This window comes from Coccidioides immitis, assembly GCF_000149335.2.
Source record: "Coccidioides immitis RS genomic scaffold supercont3.1, whole genome shotgun sequence".
NCBI lineage: Eukaryota > Fungi > Ascomycota > Eurotiomycetes > Onygenales > Onygenaceae > Coccidioides > Coccidioides immitis.
Genome location: NW_004504310.1, coordinates 123138 through 135687, shown reverse-complemented (window position 1 = coordinate 135687; position 12550 = coordinate 123138). Strand labels below are relative to the sequence as shown.

Sequence of the window (12550 nt, the reverse complement as noted above, 5' to 3'; positions counted from 1 at the left end):
TGAGATAATTTCTGTCTGGTATTGATTTTCCTGTAGTTTAATCTTTCATTTCTTCAGTAATGCCACTATTGCAAGTAGTTTCTTGTTATAAATATTATAGTTCTGTTTGTCTGATGTCATTATTCTTGCATAGCATGCAACTAATTGTAGTCTTTCTTGTTCATCTGATTGTTGTAGTCTTTCTGCTATTGTATAGTTTAATGCATCTATATCAATCACACATCTCTTTATTGGATTGTAGTGTTGTCTTATTTCTTCTTTTCTGAACTTGTCTTTTATTGCTTCAAATGCTTCTTAACACTCTGTTGTTTATTTGAACACTTTGTCTTTCTTAAATAGCTGTGTAAGTGGTCTCACTTCCTTTAAAAATCTGTCTATAAACTGTTGATAGTAATTTGCTAGTCTGTGAAACATCTGAACTTCTTTGACTTTCTTTGGTATTAGCTATTGTAGTATTTTGTTGATTTTTCCTGGCTTCATTTGTATTTCTTCTGTTGACATAATGTGTTTAAGATATCTCATTTCCTTCTTGAAAAAGTCACACTTCTTTAGTTTTACTGGTAGGTTGTATTTTTATAGCTTTTCTAGTACTTTCTTGACTTTTCTAGTGTGATTCTTTCAGTCTTCTTTGGTGAATATAACCACATCATCAAGGTATGTAATGACAAAATTGTCTAGGTATTCTTGCAGTATGTTGTTGATGAGTGCTTGGAATATTGCTGGTGTGTTTGTTAATTCAAACAGTATAATATTGTACTCATATAGTTCATATTGTGTTCTGAACACTATTTTTCATTTGTTACCTTCTTTAATTTGTATCTAGTAATAGATGTCTTTGATATCAATTAGAGTAAACCATGTTACTTCTCTTAATCTGTCTTGTACTTCTTCAATCAGTGATATTGAGTAGCAGTTCTTGATTATAATGCTGTTTAACTGTCTGTAATTCATGTATAGTTGTAAGGTTCTGTTCTTCTTTGGTGCAAACAGTATTGGGTATACTGCTGGTAATATTGACTCTCTGATGTAATCTTTGTTAAAGTTATTATTAATGTATTTCTTCATCTTAGCTGATTCTTTTTTGTTCAATCTGTATATTGGTAATTTTGCTGGTTGTTTTCTGTCTTGTAGTTTTATCTTGTGGTTTCAGAGTTTGTGCTTTAGTAAACTGTTGCTTTAATCTCTTTCTCTGAATATATTGATGTATTCCCAGAATTCTTCTGGTAGAGTTTTCTTGATCTTTTTATTCTGGTCATTCTTTTGTACTTGCAGCTGCTCTGAGTTGTTGGGGTTCTTTATGGCTTGATCTGCTTTGTTATTATAAGTTAGATTTTCATGAATTTCTTCTGTATTGATTGATTGATTTCTATGTAGTATCTTCCTCTTGACCTGACTTATTATGGCCAGTGTCTCACCTAAGTCATTTCTGAGTGTAGATCTCTGATTATGGCATACTAGTTTGAGAGAGCATCTACAGTTTGTCAGTTTAATCTTTTCTTCTTGCCAGTTAATTTCTGAATTGTGTTGTTTCAATCAAGAGTATTCCAAGACTATATTATAGTCTTTTAGATTTGTCACTTTGAAATGCACTTTCTTGTAGTGTTGTTCTATTCTCATTCTGATGGGATATGTCTCTTCTTCAACTTTATTAAGAGTTCCTCCTCTCAGTTCTGATAACTGGTAAAGGTATTTCTTTATTTGCTTTATGATGCCAGCTTGTTTAATGAATCTTCTGTTGATAAATAGTCTGATTGCTTCTGAGTTCACTAGAACTGTTGCACACTTTGATTCAAGTAAGGTTGCTGTAACTCTGAAATGACAGATTTGCCTGTTAGTAGCTAACAGTTTTGCTTGTCTATTCATGCTGCTTACAGACTCTTGTTTGTGACAGCTCTCTTGTTTTCTGAATTAATAAGAGTTATCTTGGGTGCCTGTTTGTGTATTTTGCAATTATTTTTGTTGGTATATTATTTCTTGTGTATTTTCTGTATATACTTGTTGTCTTTGTATCCTGTGCAGTTTTCACATTCTTTCAAACTATGCAGAGATCTTGTTATTTTCCAAAATCTTTTATCTTTATGAAATTTGCATTGGTATTTGTACTTGAATTTGTTGTAGTATAGATGATTTGGTTCTTTCATCTTTTTCTGTTCTTTGTTCCAGTGTTATCTGTATGTTGTTATTGCTAGTAATCTGTTTTCTTCTTTGCATGTGGTCCAGTGCAATTAGTTGTCTTGAATCTGTAGTATTCTTGCTGTTGAGCATTTTGTCTCTTCAGATATCATATTTTCTATAAGACTGAGTTTCTTCAAGCCATCTTCTTTGTGTTTTTCAAATTCTAGTATTTTCTAACTTAGCTCTTTCTTCAGCTTTGATGTAGTTGTCTGTTCTTTACTTGATTAATATTCTTTACTGTTGCTGTTATCTTGTTTCTGAGTTGCTTGCAACTTCTTTAGTGATTGTGGTTAGTATCTGCTGTTCTTTCCATCTCTGTAGATAGAGTAATTATTGTTGTAGCAAAAGCTTTAATAAATTCTGATGTGTTCTGGATGTTCTGTAGATAAGATATTCTGTAAATCTGGTATTTCTCATTCTTCTTCCTCAGTGTCATATCTGCAATACTGGTAATTCTTGATGTTGTAACTGTAGTTTCTGTAATACATAAGATCTTCTGTAATCTGTGTTCATTGTTTGAACTCTTCTTGTTGTTTCTGGTGAAGCTTGCATAAATATCTATAAATTGGGTACTAAGTATGTTTCTTGTGCTTTGGATTCTGAATTTTGTCCATTTTCTTTTTGTAGTAGTATTTGTAGTTAAGTGGTTGAGTTCTCCAATCATCACTTGATTTGCTCTGTGTTCTTACATATAATTTTTTGCCTAACTTTCATTTCTTGTCATCCAGCTGATTTTAGTATTTTGATTTATCTTCTGGCTGCTGGAGTAGCTTCAGATAGGCTTTTATAACTTGTTTTTTGAATATCTCTCTGAATTATTATTGAAGTTCTTTTTTGATTTGTTCTTTCTAAGTTGTTACTTAAAGATATTGTTTGACTTCAGAGTTTTCTTTATTTTTTTTTGAGATTGCTCTGAGTTTGTTGTGTTTTTAATCTGCTTTCTTTGCTCTGCACTGCCTTGCTTGATATCCAGACTTAGTATAATAGAAGCATAATTTCTCTTTCTTTCTTTGTTTTTTTTCTTTCTTATTAAGCATGTTAACTTCTGTTGCATTCAGCTTCCTGGGTGTGTGTCTGTAAGAGTCTGATTGTACACATTTACTCTGGCCTTGACTTTCAGTGTGGTTTAATAAACTGGATTGCTTTTATAATGCTTTTTCTTGCTTCTTCATCTTTTGTTTGTAAAGTCAGTTTCCAATTCTGACTGCTATTTTGATTATTCTGGTCAGGGTATGTAGTTGTTTCTCCAATTATGCTATTTTATTTTTGATCTTAGTGAATAGTTCTTAGTAGTAAGTGTCAGCTAAGGCTTTATTGTCTCAATCAGTGTTAACAGAGACTTGCTGGAATCTTATAGTATAGTCTTGTGATGATGTCTTTTGTTATATGTGGTGTAACTGCTGGGCTGCTGTGTTTCATTCTTCAACTTCTCTGAAAGTGGTTTTCAATATCTGAATAAAGATGTCATAACTGTCAATAATCTTAAGCATATTATTGTTCTGATTAACTTTATCTTTTTTGTAATAATTCTGCAGATAGATGTTGAACCAATCAAATACTGCTCTGCAAAAATATAATGCTGCTATTATTATCTTGTTCTTATTATTACTGAGTTCTTTGCCTTTTATATTTATGTAGATGTGCAGTTGTTCCAAGAAAGCTTGTAATTTTTCTCATTCACTCTTGAAGAGTTCTAGTGGATTGACTTTGACTTTATCTTTCTTTTCCTGTTGTTCAGTAGATAAGATGGCTATAACCTGGACCTCAAGCTGCTTATTATGATGTTTCAATTTACAGTTCTGCTCTTCAAGTTTCTTAGTAATCTGTTCAAGCTGCAAGATTCTATTTATAAGATCTTGAGTATTGACAGCTGGTGCTTTGAATGCAGACATAGTTTCTATACTTTATTAGATCTTGACATGAAGTGGGGGTTCATATCTTTATACTTGATATGATACAGAAAGTTCTTTCTTTGTATATAATCTCTGAAGTCTCAGATGTATTCTCTTCTGAGTCAGAAGTAGTTAATATGTTGTGTATGTTTTTGAGTTTTGTAACTGGAAATCTCTCTGGATTCTTTGAGATCTTAAGAGTATCAAAGAGCTTAAAGAGAACAATAACAGATTGAAGATAGTGATCAATAATTTAATAATGCTTCAGTTGAGTGGGCAGTCTTGCTCTGATAACAAAGAGTTTCTGTGCAGGTATATTAGAGTCAGGGCAAGACTATTATATCTTCTCAAAAGTAGCAGAATCAGGTACAATTATACAGTATTACAAGACTTTAGTGATATGGAAAGTAATCAAGATATGAAAGTATCTGATTCAAAGATATCTGTAAGATAGATAAGAAGATTAATCATAATAAACAAGTGCATCAGATCTCTGATAATAAGCATTCTTATATACATGATGCTTTTCTGATGATACTCACAATACTTTCTTTCAGATTGTTTGTGTTATAGTATCACAATATATGATACTTTCTTTCTTATATCTCATCTCACTTGTATTACTTCCTGGTCACATGACTTCCCATCTTAAGGTTTCTCCACAACAGTTCATAACTTCATCTTGTCAGGTTTCATTTAATCATTTTGTGTCTTTGGCTGCCGTGCCACAAGTTTCATAACAATAAAGCACTACTATAACAGAAGATGCCAGAAGGCATCAATTTTGAAAAAGAGGGAAAAAGTATTTCTAATTCAATAGAATATCAAAACCAGATGACCAAGTAAAAAACTCAATTTCAAAAAATTAAGACCATACAAAATCACAAAGCAGATCAGAAAAGTCAACTACAAACTCCAGCTACTCAAGAAGATAAGAATACACCCAATATTTCATGTCTTATTATTGGAAAAAGCACCACTACATATCAAAGAAATGCCCACAGAGATCAATAAAGAACAAGAATATGAAGTCAAACAGATACTAGATCATCAGAAGATTAGTGAGAAACTTCACTACTTAGTAAAATGAAAAAGATACAATACCTCAGAAAACATCTGGGAATCAACAAAAAATCTCAGAAATATTCAGATGATTGTTAAGATGTATCATCAACAACACTCTCACTCAGTAAAGCATTAATGAAGAAATCAGAAACAACTAGAAGCAAGTCTGAAGAAGAAAGATTATTTAATAAAGCAAGCAAATTCTAAATCTCTGCCTGCTCAGTTACTCTTTTCTGCTCTTTCTCTTCCAGGTGCTCCAATTTCTTCAAAGAAGAAAGACCCTGAACTATCATATTACTACTACAATATTTAAGAAGAGACTCTTGTTTTTGAAGATAAAGAAGTTTTGAGAAAATATAAATCTGTTTCTCAAGAACTTAGCATTTCTCCAATGCTAGCTTCTTCTGAGCTTTTTTAAGAGAACACCAGTTCTCAGTAGAAGAACCATTGTTACAGACACACAAATAACTGAAACACATGCATACACTATATCAAGAAGAACAAGAGAACATAATGCATGTCTTGTTAAGAGAGAAACAACAAACACAAGAGAAGATCATAATAAAGCCTGATTTTTTAATATTAGTGATTAAAGCATTCTTGTGAATGGCAGATTTGGAAGCCATAGTTAAGTCATGAAGATACTTACTTAAGAAGAAAGAATACAAGAAGACATAAGAAGAAAAAAACACTCTTTTATATTTCAGAAAAAAAAAGCAGAGTGGTTGGGGACAACACACTGTGAAAGAAGAAGATAATATTATAAATCTTGTGGCACAGTAGCTGAAGAGACAGAATGATTGAACAAGATCTAACAAGACAGAGTTACAAACTGTTGTGGAGAAATCTTAAGATAGAAAGTTATATAACCAGAAAGTGATACAAGCAAGACAAGATATAAGAAAGAGAGTATTACATATTGTGATATTACAGTATAAGCAATCTAGGAAAAAGTATCACAAGTATCACCAGAAGAGTATTATATATATAAGAACACTTATTACCAGAGATCTAATAAACTTGTTTATTGTGATCAATCTTCTTATCTATCTTATAGATATCTTTGAGTCAGATACTCTCATATTTTGATTACTTTCCATACTATTAAAGTCTTGTGATACTATACAATTGTACCTAATCCCACTACTCTTGGGAAGGCACAATAGTCTTGCCCTGACTCTGATATACCTGCATGGAAACTCTTTGTCATCAGAGCAAGACTGGCCACTCAACCAGAGCACCATTGGACTATTGATCACTACCCAATCTGTTATTAATCTTCTGAAGCTCTTTGATACTCTTCAAATCTCAAAGAATCCAGAAAGGTTCCCATCACACACAACACTATTCCTCTTTATATAGCATCTTTTACTATAGACTGAACAGTACTTTTATACTCTAGTTATCTGATGTTAGAAGATATCTCTTCTGTATTCAAGAAGATTCAAATATTATGGTGTATTTGAGAATTGAATTCAAGGCTTTTTATAGCTGTAGAGAGAAGAAGAAGAAGAATTCAAAGAATTGTTGTTGTAACTTGTGTTTTTGATAACCTGCTGAACAGCAGCAACTATGCCACTTAAAAAATCATGGTGAAGATCTAATATAGTCTTGATGTTGTAAAATCTAGAAATTAGAGCTTCTGATTTACTTTTTTTGAGAACAGCTCTTTAAGCAGCTATTTTTAAGTAGCTATATTGAAGACTTAATGTAATTATCTTTGACTGCTTGTTCATGCATCTTAGATAGCCAGTTATTAGCTTAAATATTCCAATAATTGGGCCTTTAAATCTGAAGATAACATTGTAGCTAGAGAAACAGACTCTCTTTAAAGAAATCTAGAGATTTGATAATGTATTTGATTAGTTTTTTTGCTCTTCTTGATGATTAGAAAGAGAGATAGAGAAAGGCTGAATTTATACTTAACTTTTTAGATAAAGAGAATAGGAATTATATAAGTAAGGCTTATAAATAACTTGTTTGAGTGAACTGATTGCCAGAAAAAATAAAATTGAATTCCTCTTCATTTTATAATTGCTTTTCTATCCAATTTAGAAGATAAGAAGAATGACTATGCAGTGAAAAAGCTCATAATCTGTTGGAGCATGGAAAACTAAGCTTCATTATGCTGCTACAAAAGAGACTAGTGAGATCTCATCTCTTACAGTGAGATAGAGCTTCGCAGCAGAAAAGAGTAGACCAAGAGTGATCACATGAGGTCATGTGCGCGCTAAGCCCAAAAGGGGTTAGGGTGCGCGGACAGGTTTGGGGAAGGTGACCTCGGCAGGTGTCAGGTGACCTGCCGGAACGGGGCTATACCAGATCTGGGCGGACGGCCGAACCCGGCTTGGCGACTCGCTGGTTGATTGTTTACTGCTAAATAATAAATAAAGTTTTGTACGAAGTTACAGAGATTTCTTCAGAATTAATTTTGTCTTCAACGTTTTTGGGGGCTGCTGGATGTCACCATAGAGGGCCGGAGTCCAATAGAAAGTTGCTGATGATTGACTGCTTGAAAGGTTAGTAGTCCAACCTGGGCTCTCAGGTCCCTTTTACATCCTTTTCTGCGCCGTCCGCAGCAGCTCTTCATTTTGTTTGTTTATCCCTATCGATGCTTGATGTTGACATCTGCCTGTTCCGCTCCGCTGCCAAGACGCTCCGGCCGCGGAGAGTCGGCGCGAGACGCGTCCGATGCGCGAATCATAAACGACGCGTCAACAGAAAACAGGCCGGCGTTAGGGGTTGTAAACATATCTCCATTTCGAGTACGTTCTTCCGTCAGTTTTTCTTGAGACTTTCTCCTAAGACACTGCGATTGTTTGTGGGCTCTTCCATGGCTCTTTGTTTGCCATCAAAGCGCCTGCTCCTTGTAGCACGGATGACATGGATGACTACGAGTATGCAGTATTTCAGTCGTGTATTCTGGCAAGACCACTAACTCTACTTACATAGGTAAGTAGACGTATTGGTTTGGATCGATAGACATCACCATGAACAAAAACTGAGAGCAAGGAAGTTTTTTCTTGCTCAGATAAGAGGCCAGGGCCAAACACCATCCACCAGAACATCTTGATGCAATATCTCGATTTGCCATTGCAAATCAGTCCCCCTTCCACAAAGCCCAAATCCGTTCCTGCTCCCGCCCAATTTCTGCATAGGGAACCCGAAACATCATGGTAAACGACGGACTTCGTTTGGATCCCAGACAACCGCCGAGAGGCCCTTGTCACTTCTTGTCTTTGTTTTTCGCGGCTTCTTCTGCCGCCCTTTTTTCGGCCATCTGACGCTCGATGGCGCAAGTTTCGCATTCCCTGCCCGGTAGCATGTAAATGTTGGGATGTCTTGGACATGGGATCATGTGCTCTTTTCTGCGGCAATTGGTGGTAAATACTTTCCCACAATAGGCACTGGCAGAGTTAGCAAGTTCCTCGGGACCGATTTATCAGTACTCAGGACGTACCAGTGATGCCCGCCTTTCTTCTTCTGGGGCATGGTGAAGAAGTTGAATTCTTGAGCAAGAGGCGAAGTCGAAAAGTTGGAATTGATCACCGTGAGGCGAATAAGGAGATCCTTGAAAAGCTGCTTGTATGAGTTCTGCTGCTGCTATTGCTAGAATGCCTCAAGTTCAACTGCAAGGGAACGCAGCTTTTATAATGAGTTTTGACCTCATGTTGGGCCAATCCCTGGGTTTGCAGACCATTGACAAGCATTATTCTACTAACGCATCAGGCGCAATTCTGTTGAACAAACAACTTGTTGACCCTGATAGCAATCCCAACGCATACCTCTCCTGGCCCTGGGCGACTTAATTGCACAACAACGGCATCCGCGAGTCAGAGATACGACACCTAATATGGCTGGTAGCCTCGTTCCGTGTCAGGTGAGCTCCCATGATAATCGCAAAACAAATATGGAGTAAATTGTTGCCTAACCCATTGAAGAAGTGGCAGATTCAGTGTTGTGCTGGGGCAATCAACCCCCAGGGCTGGGTGAAATAATACTAGTATTGTTTGTTTGGCGTCCAAAAGAGGCACCTATCCGCTATTCCATGTCAAAGACTGAATTGAATCATCATCGTCATTATTGCTGCCATAATGTTTTGTTGAGAGCAAACTAGTATTAGAGATTTCTACCTGTGGTATCAGCAAATGCTAGTCTCCGTGCGTAAGAAGTATCTTGGGTAGGCATGTACCGGTAGGTACTTAACAACTATAGGCAGGATGTACAAAATACAATTCAGAAGATAATGGTACCTGCACATATTTGTTCCTCTTCAAACGTTTCCTCAAAGTTTGGTCATGGCGGCAACTACGGGAGTATAGCAAGCAGCAAACAAACAGACATTGCTCAAAGTACTCGGCCTGCATGCCATCATAAACCTGACCCCAACCAGTCTTGTCAGCTTCTCTTTTTTTCCTTTTTCCCCCCATCAGGAGTCACTTCACAGTCACCTCAATAACATCAACATGACGGTCTCAGGTACTACTACTAGAAGCGACACTGCTTCTCAGTGCTCGGACAGCGAGCATTTGGCCCAGTTCGACCAAGTCCGCAAGATCCTACAACTGCAAAACCTACCAGCGTTTGCCTTGAAGATTCGCTATGGAGATGCCGTCGCTGCTGACTCGTCCTGTCGCGTCGTCCCTGACCCTCTCTCCGGCACTTATCATATTCTCTTCAAGCTCGAGTTCGACGATGGGGTGCACTGGCTCCTCAAAGTCCCCGCTAATGGTTATCCCGACGCCTTTGACGCCGTTTCTGCCCGCGCCCTCCGGTCTGAAGCACTGACGATGCGTTTAATCCAAAGGAAAACCAAAGCACCCGTTCCAACCGTGTATCATTTCGACGATACCCTAAACAACGAGCTCCACTGTCCCTTTATCCTGATGGAATATGTCGACGGCCGCCCATTGTACGAAATTTGGTTCGATCAAAATGTCGACCCCGAGGTACTCGAAAAACGTCGCTGTCGTGCGTTGGATGGCGTGGCGCGAGCAATGTTAGAGCTCGGCAAGTTTGTCTTCGACGAGGCTGGGGAGATACTCTTCGATCATAATGACGGTCCATGCTGCATCGGGCCGATGAAGATGCTGGATATCCAAGCCATGCTGGGGCAGGACGATGATGATGATGATGATTCCACAATCTTCTGTTCCGTTGGGCCCTTCCGCAGCGCAAAATCGTGGTTTACCTGCATGCTTGACAGGCGCGAACCACCCCCGGATGAGTACAGTCTTGGAGTCTACAGTGTGCTTCGTTTGTTCATTGACCTAGCCTTTCCCGAGACGCAAAGTGGAGAGAAGACGGATTTTGTTCTCTCCCACCCTGATTTCGATATTCAGAACGTCCTCGTGTCCGACGACGGCAGCCTACGTTCACTCATCGATTGGGATGGGGTGAGCACGGTACCTCGCTGTCTAGGAAATGAGGTATATCCAAGCTGGTTAACGCGTGACTGGAATCCGGTAACTTACACATTCGATGAAAGCGCTACGCCTGGATCGGACTGCCAGAATAACCATGAAAACTCACCGAGGGAGCTTGAGCACTACCGCAAGATATATCAGAAGCTCATCGAGAAGATATTGGAATTCCCTGCCGCGTCGAAAAGGATGGCAGCCAACTCCCTGGTCCTCCGCAACCTCTACATCGCCGCTACAGACCCTGTTTGTACGCACGCTATTGTTCGGAGGATCTTTGAGGAGATTACGTCGAGGACGGCCCCTGTTAAATCCTCTACAGAGCATAAAGGTGAAAACGGATCCAATAATGGTGACAACTGCAACAACGGCGCCGATAGCCGTGGCGATGGCGACCATACACATGTTGATGAGGGTGACGATGACTTCTTCATCTATGATGTTTTCACCAAGTTCCGACGCGGCAACCTAAGTGAACGGAACCTACAGCGTCTTACACGTGGATTTCAAGCGCTGTTGATATGATGTGTCCTTTCGATATGCTACTCTTCACGGTACCCCCGAATATACCCAAACTTACTCACTGCCTTCCTACGAAGTTTTTATCAGGTTTAGCAAAGTATTTCGTTTCGTTTACAAGGTTAATATCTAAATTTCTGCTCATTGAGTCCACCTATTCTGCAAGAACTCACTCCAGCTTGATAGAATCTTGAATTTATACTACGTTCATCTGGTAGTAATACTATCTGATCAGTCCTCCATCGGCACCCACCGCAACTGCACACGCCCCGGATCGCGCATCTGCAACGTCAATTTGCTAACCGAATCCCACGCCAACTGCCTCAGCCTCTCCCTCAGCATCTCAGCATCCTCAATCCCCACTGTTGGCAGCGGCTCGCACCGCGCGGACCGGAACAACGTCGCCATCGTCGCGACGAATTCGACCTGCGACATTTTCACCCCGGGACAGATCTGTGGGCCGCCGGACCAGGACACGTAGGTGCCCTTTGCTGGGGTGATGATTTGATCTGACGAGGAGGACGTGTCGATCCAGCGGGAGGGGTTGAATTCGGCTGCGTTGGGACCCCAGTGTGCCGGGTCGAGGTGGATGCTTAGTTGGGAGACGTAGATGTCCATGGGGGGAGTGAGGAGGTGCTGTGTGCCGGTTGTTGAGTTGTTGAGTTGTTGCGGTTCGAGGACGGCGCAGGGCAATTTGTCGGGCACCACATTTCTTCACTTAAAGCCGGACTTTTTTATCTTCCCTGAGGCATAACTATTCGTTATATTTTTTCCATAGTGCTATACGGAGTACTACTACGAGTAGCAATCCCTGCTTCCTAGGCGTACCCCTGGAAAAGAGACAAGTCAAGCTTCATGACTCAAGGCAGTCATTCTGCTGTCTAGTAACTCAGAGAGTCTCTTAAGCATGTTATGCTCTCTTATCTCTGTAACAAAGATTTTCTTTTGTCTGAAATGTCCTTCATTCTGGTTGTTTTCATAGCCAGAATCCCCATTATAATCCTCCAAAGCAGCAATGTAGCAAGCTAGCTGCTGTGGTGAGAGCTGGTAAGGATGGAATTGAAGAAGCTGCTCTGTAAATCCAAAGATAACCCTGAATATGTCCACTGGTATGCAGATGTGATGGATGTGAGGACTGCAACCCCCTGCGGACTGAGCTGGCGGACCGGCGGAAGGTTGTTCCGGGGCGAAGCCCTAAATGATGGATGATGGAGGACTTGTATGCTTGTCATTCACTAAGCTACCTAAAGGGGAATCTCAGCTAATCTATGTGGGTCACGTGAGCGAGGTGCTGGTTGGATTATCTAACACCCCCCCATGCAACAAGCTCCAGCAGCAAGTGAGAGCCACAAAGATCCAAAGCTTCCAAATCTCTCAAATCTGCAATAAAAATTAATTACAGAATCCAGATTTATTTCTTCTTTAGACTTAGCTCTGTTTTGCTACAATACTGTATTTTTGCTGGCTTTACTGATAAAC

The 12550-nt window shown here is 39.0% G+C and overlaps 5 protein-coding genes across 5 annotated transcripts; 2 read left to right on the top strand and 3 right to left on the bottom strand.

The window, feature by feature from the left end:
• Positions 1-3590: 3590 nt before the first annotated feature.
• On the bottom strand, positions 3591-4067 carry CIMG_12572 (uncharacterized protein; the record flags this gene model as incomplete). The annotated part of the gene is made up of 2 exons (XM_004445471.1): positions 3591-3688; positions 3857-4067. 2 exons carry the CDS (start codon positions 4065-4067, stop codon positions 3591-3593), a joined length of 309 nt encoding a protein of 102 aa, XP_004445528.1.
• A 3670-nt stretch (positions 4068-7737) lies between these two features.
• Positions 7738-8226, bottom strand: CIMG_12551 (uncharacterized protein; the record flags this gene model as incomplete). Its single annotated transcript, XM_004445470.1, has 2 exons — positions 7738-7933; positions 8081-8226. The coding sequence occupies 2 exons, from the start codon at positions 8224-8226 to the stop codon at positions 7738-7740; spliced, it is 342 nt and encodes a 113-aa protein (XP_004445527.1).
• Positions 8227-8597: 371 nt separating this feature from the next.
• CIMG_12571 (uncharacterized protein) lies at positions 8598-9130 on the top strand (the record flags this gene model as incomplete). The annotated part of the gene is made up of 3 exons (XM_004445469.1): positions 8598-8717; positions 8902-9012; positions 9083-9130. 3 exons carry the CDS (start codon positions 8598-8600, stop codon positions 9128-9130), a joined length of 279 nt encoding a protein of 92 aa, XP_004445526.1.
• Positions 9131-9555: 425 nt separating this feature from the next.
• Positions 9556-12023, top strand: CIMG_10419 (uncharacterized protein). The gene is made up of 2 exons (XM_001249256.2): positions 9556-11192; positions 11258-12023. Exon 1 carries the CDS (start codon positions 9599-9601, stop codon positions 11075-11077), a length of 1479 nt encoding a protein of 492 aa, XP_001249257.1. The 5' UTR covers positions 9556-9598; the 3' UTR covers positions 11078-11192; positions 11258-12023.
• On the bottom strand, positions 10938-12023 carry CIMG_10420 (uncharacterized protein). The gene has a single exon (XM_001249257.2). The coding sequence runs from the start codon at positions 11687-11689 to the stop codon at positions 11303-11305; it is 387 nt and encodes a 128-aa protein (XP_001249258.1). The 5' UTR covers positions 11690-12023; the 3' UTR covers positions 10938-11302.
• Positions 12024-12550: the final 527 nt, after the last annotated feature.

What these genes read in the sequence shown, in the direction of transcription:
- CIMG_10419 (XM_001249256.2), top strand. Translation starts at nt 9,599, where the DNA reads ATGACGGTCTCAGGTACTACTACTAGAAGCGACACTGCTTCTCAGTGC.
- CIMG_10420 (XM_001249257.2), bottom strand. Translation starts at nt 11,689, where the DNA reads ATGGACATCTACGTCTCCCAACTAAGCATCCACCTCGACCCGGCACAC.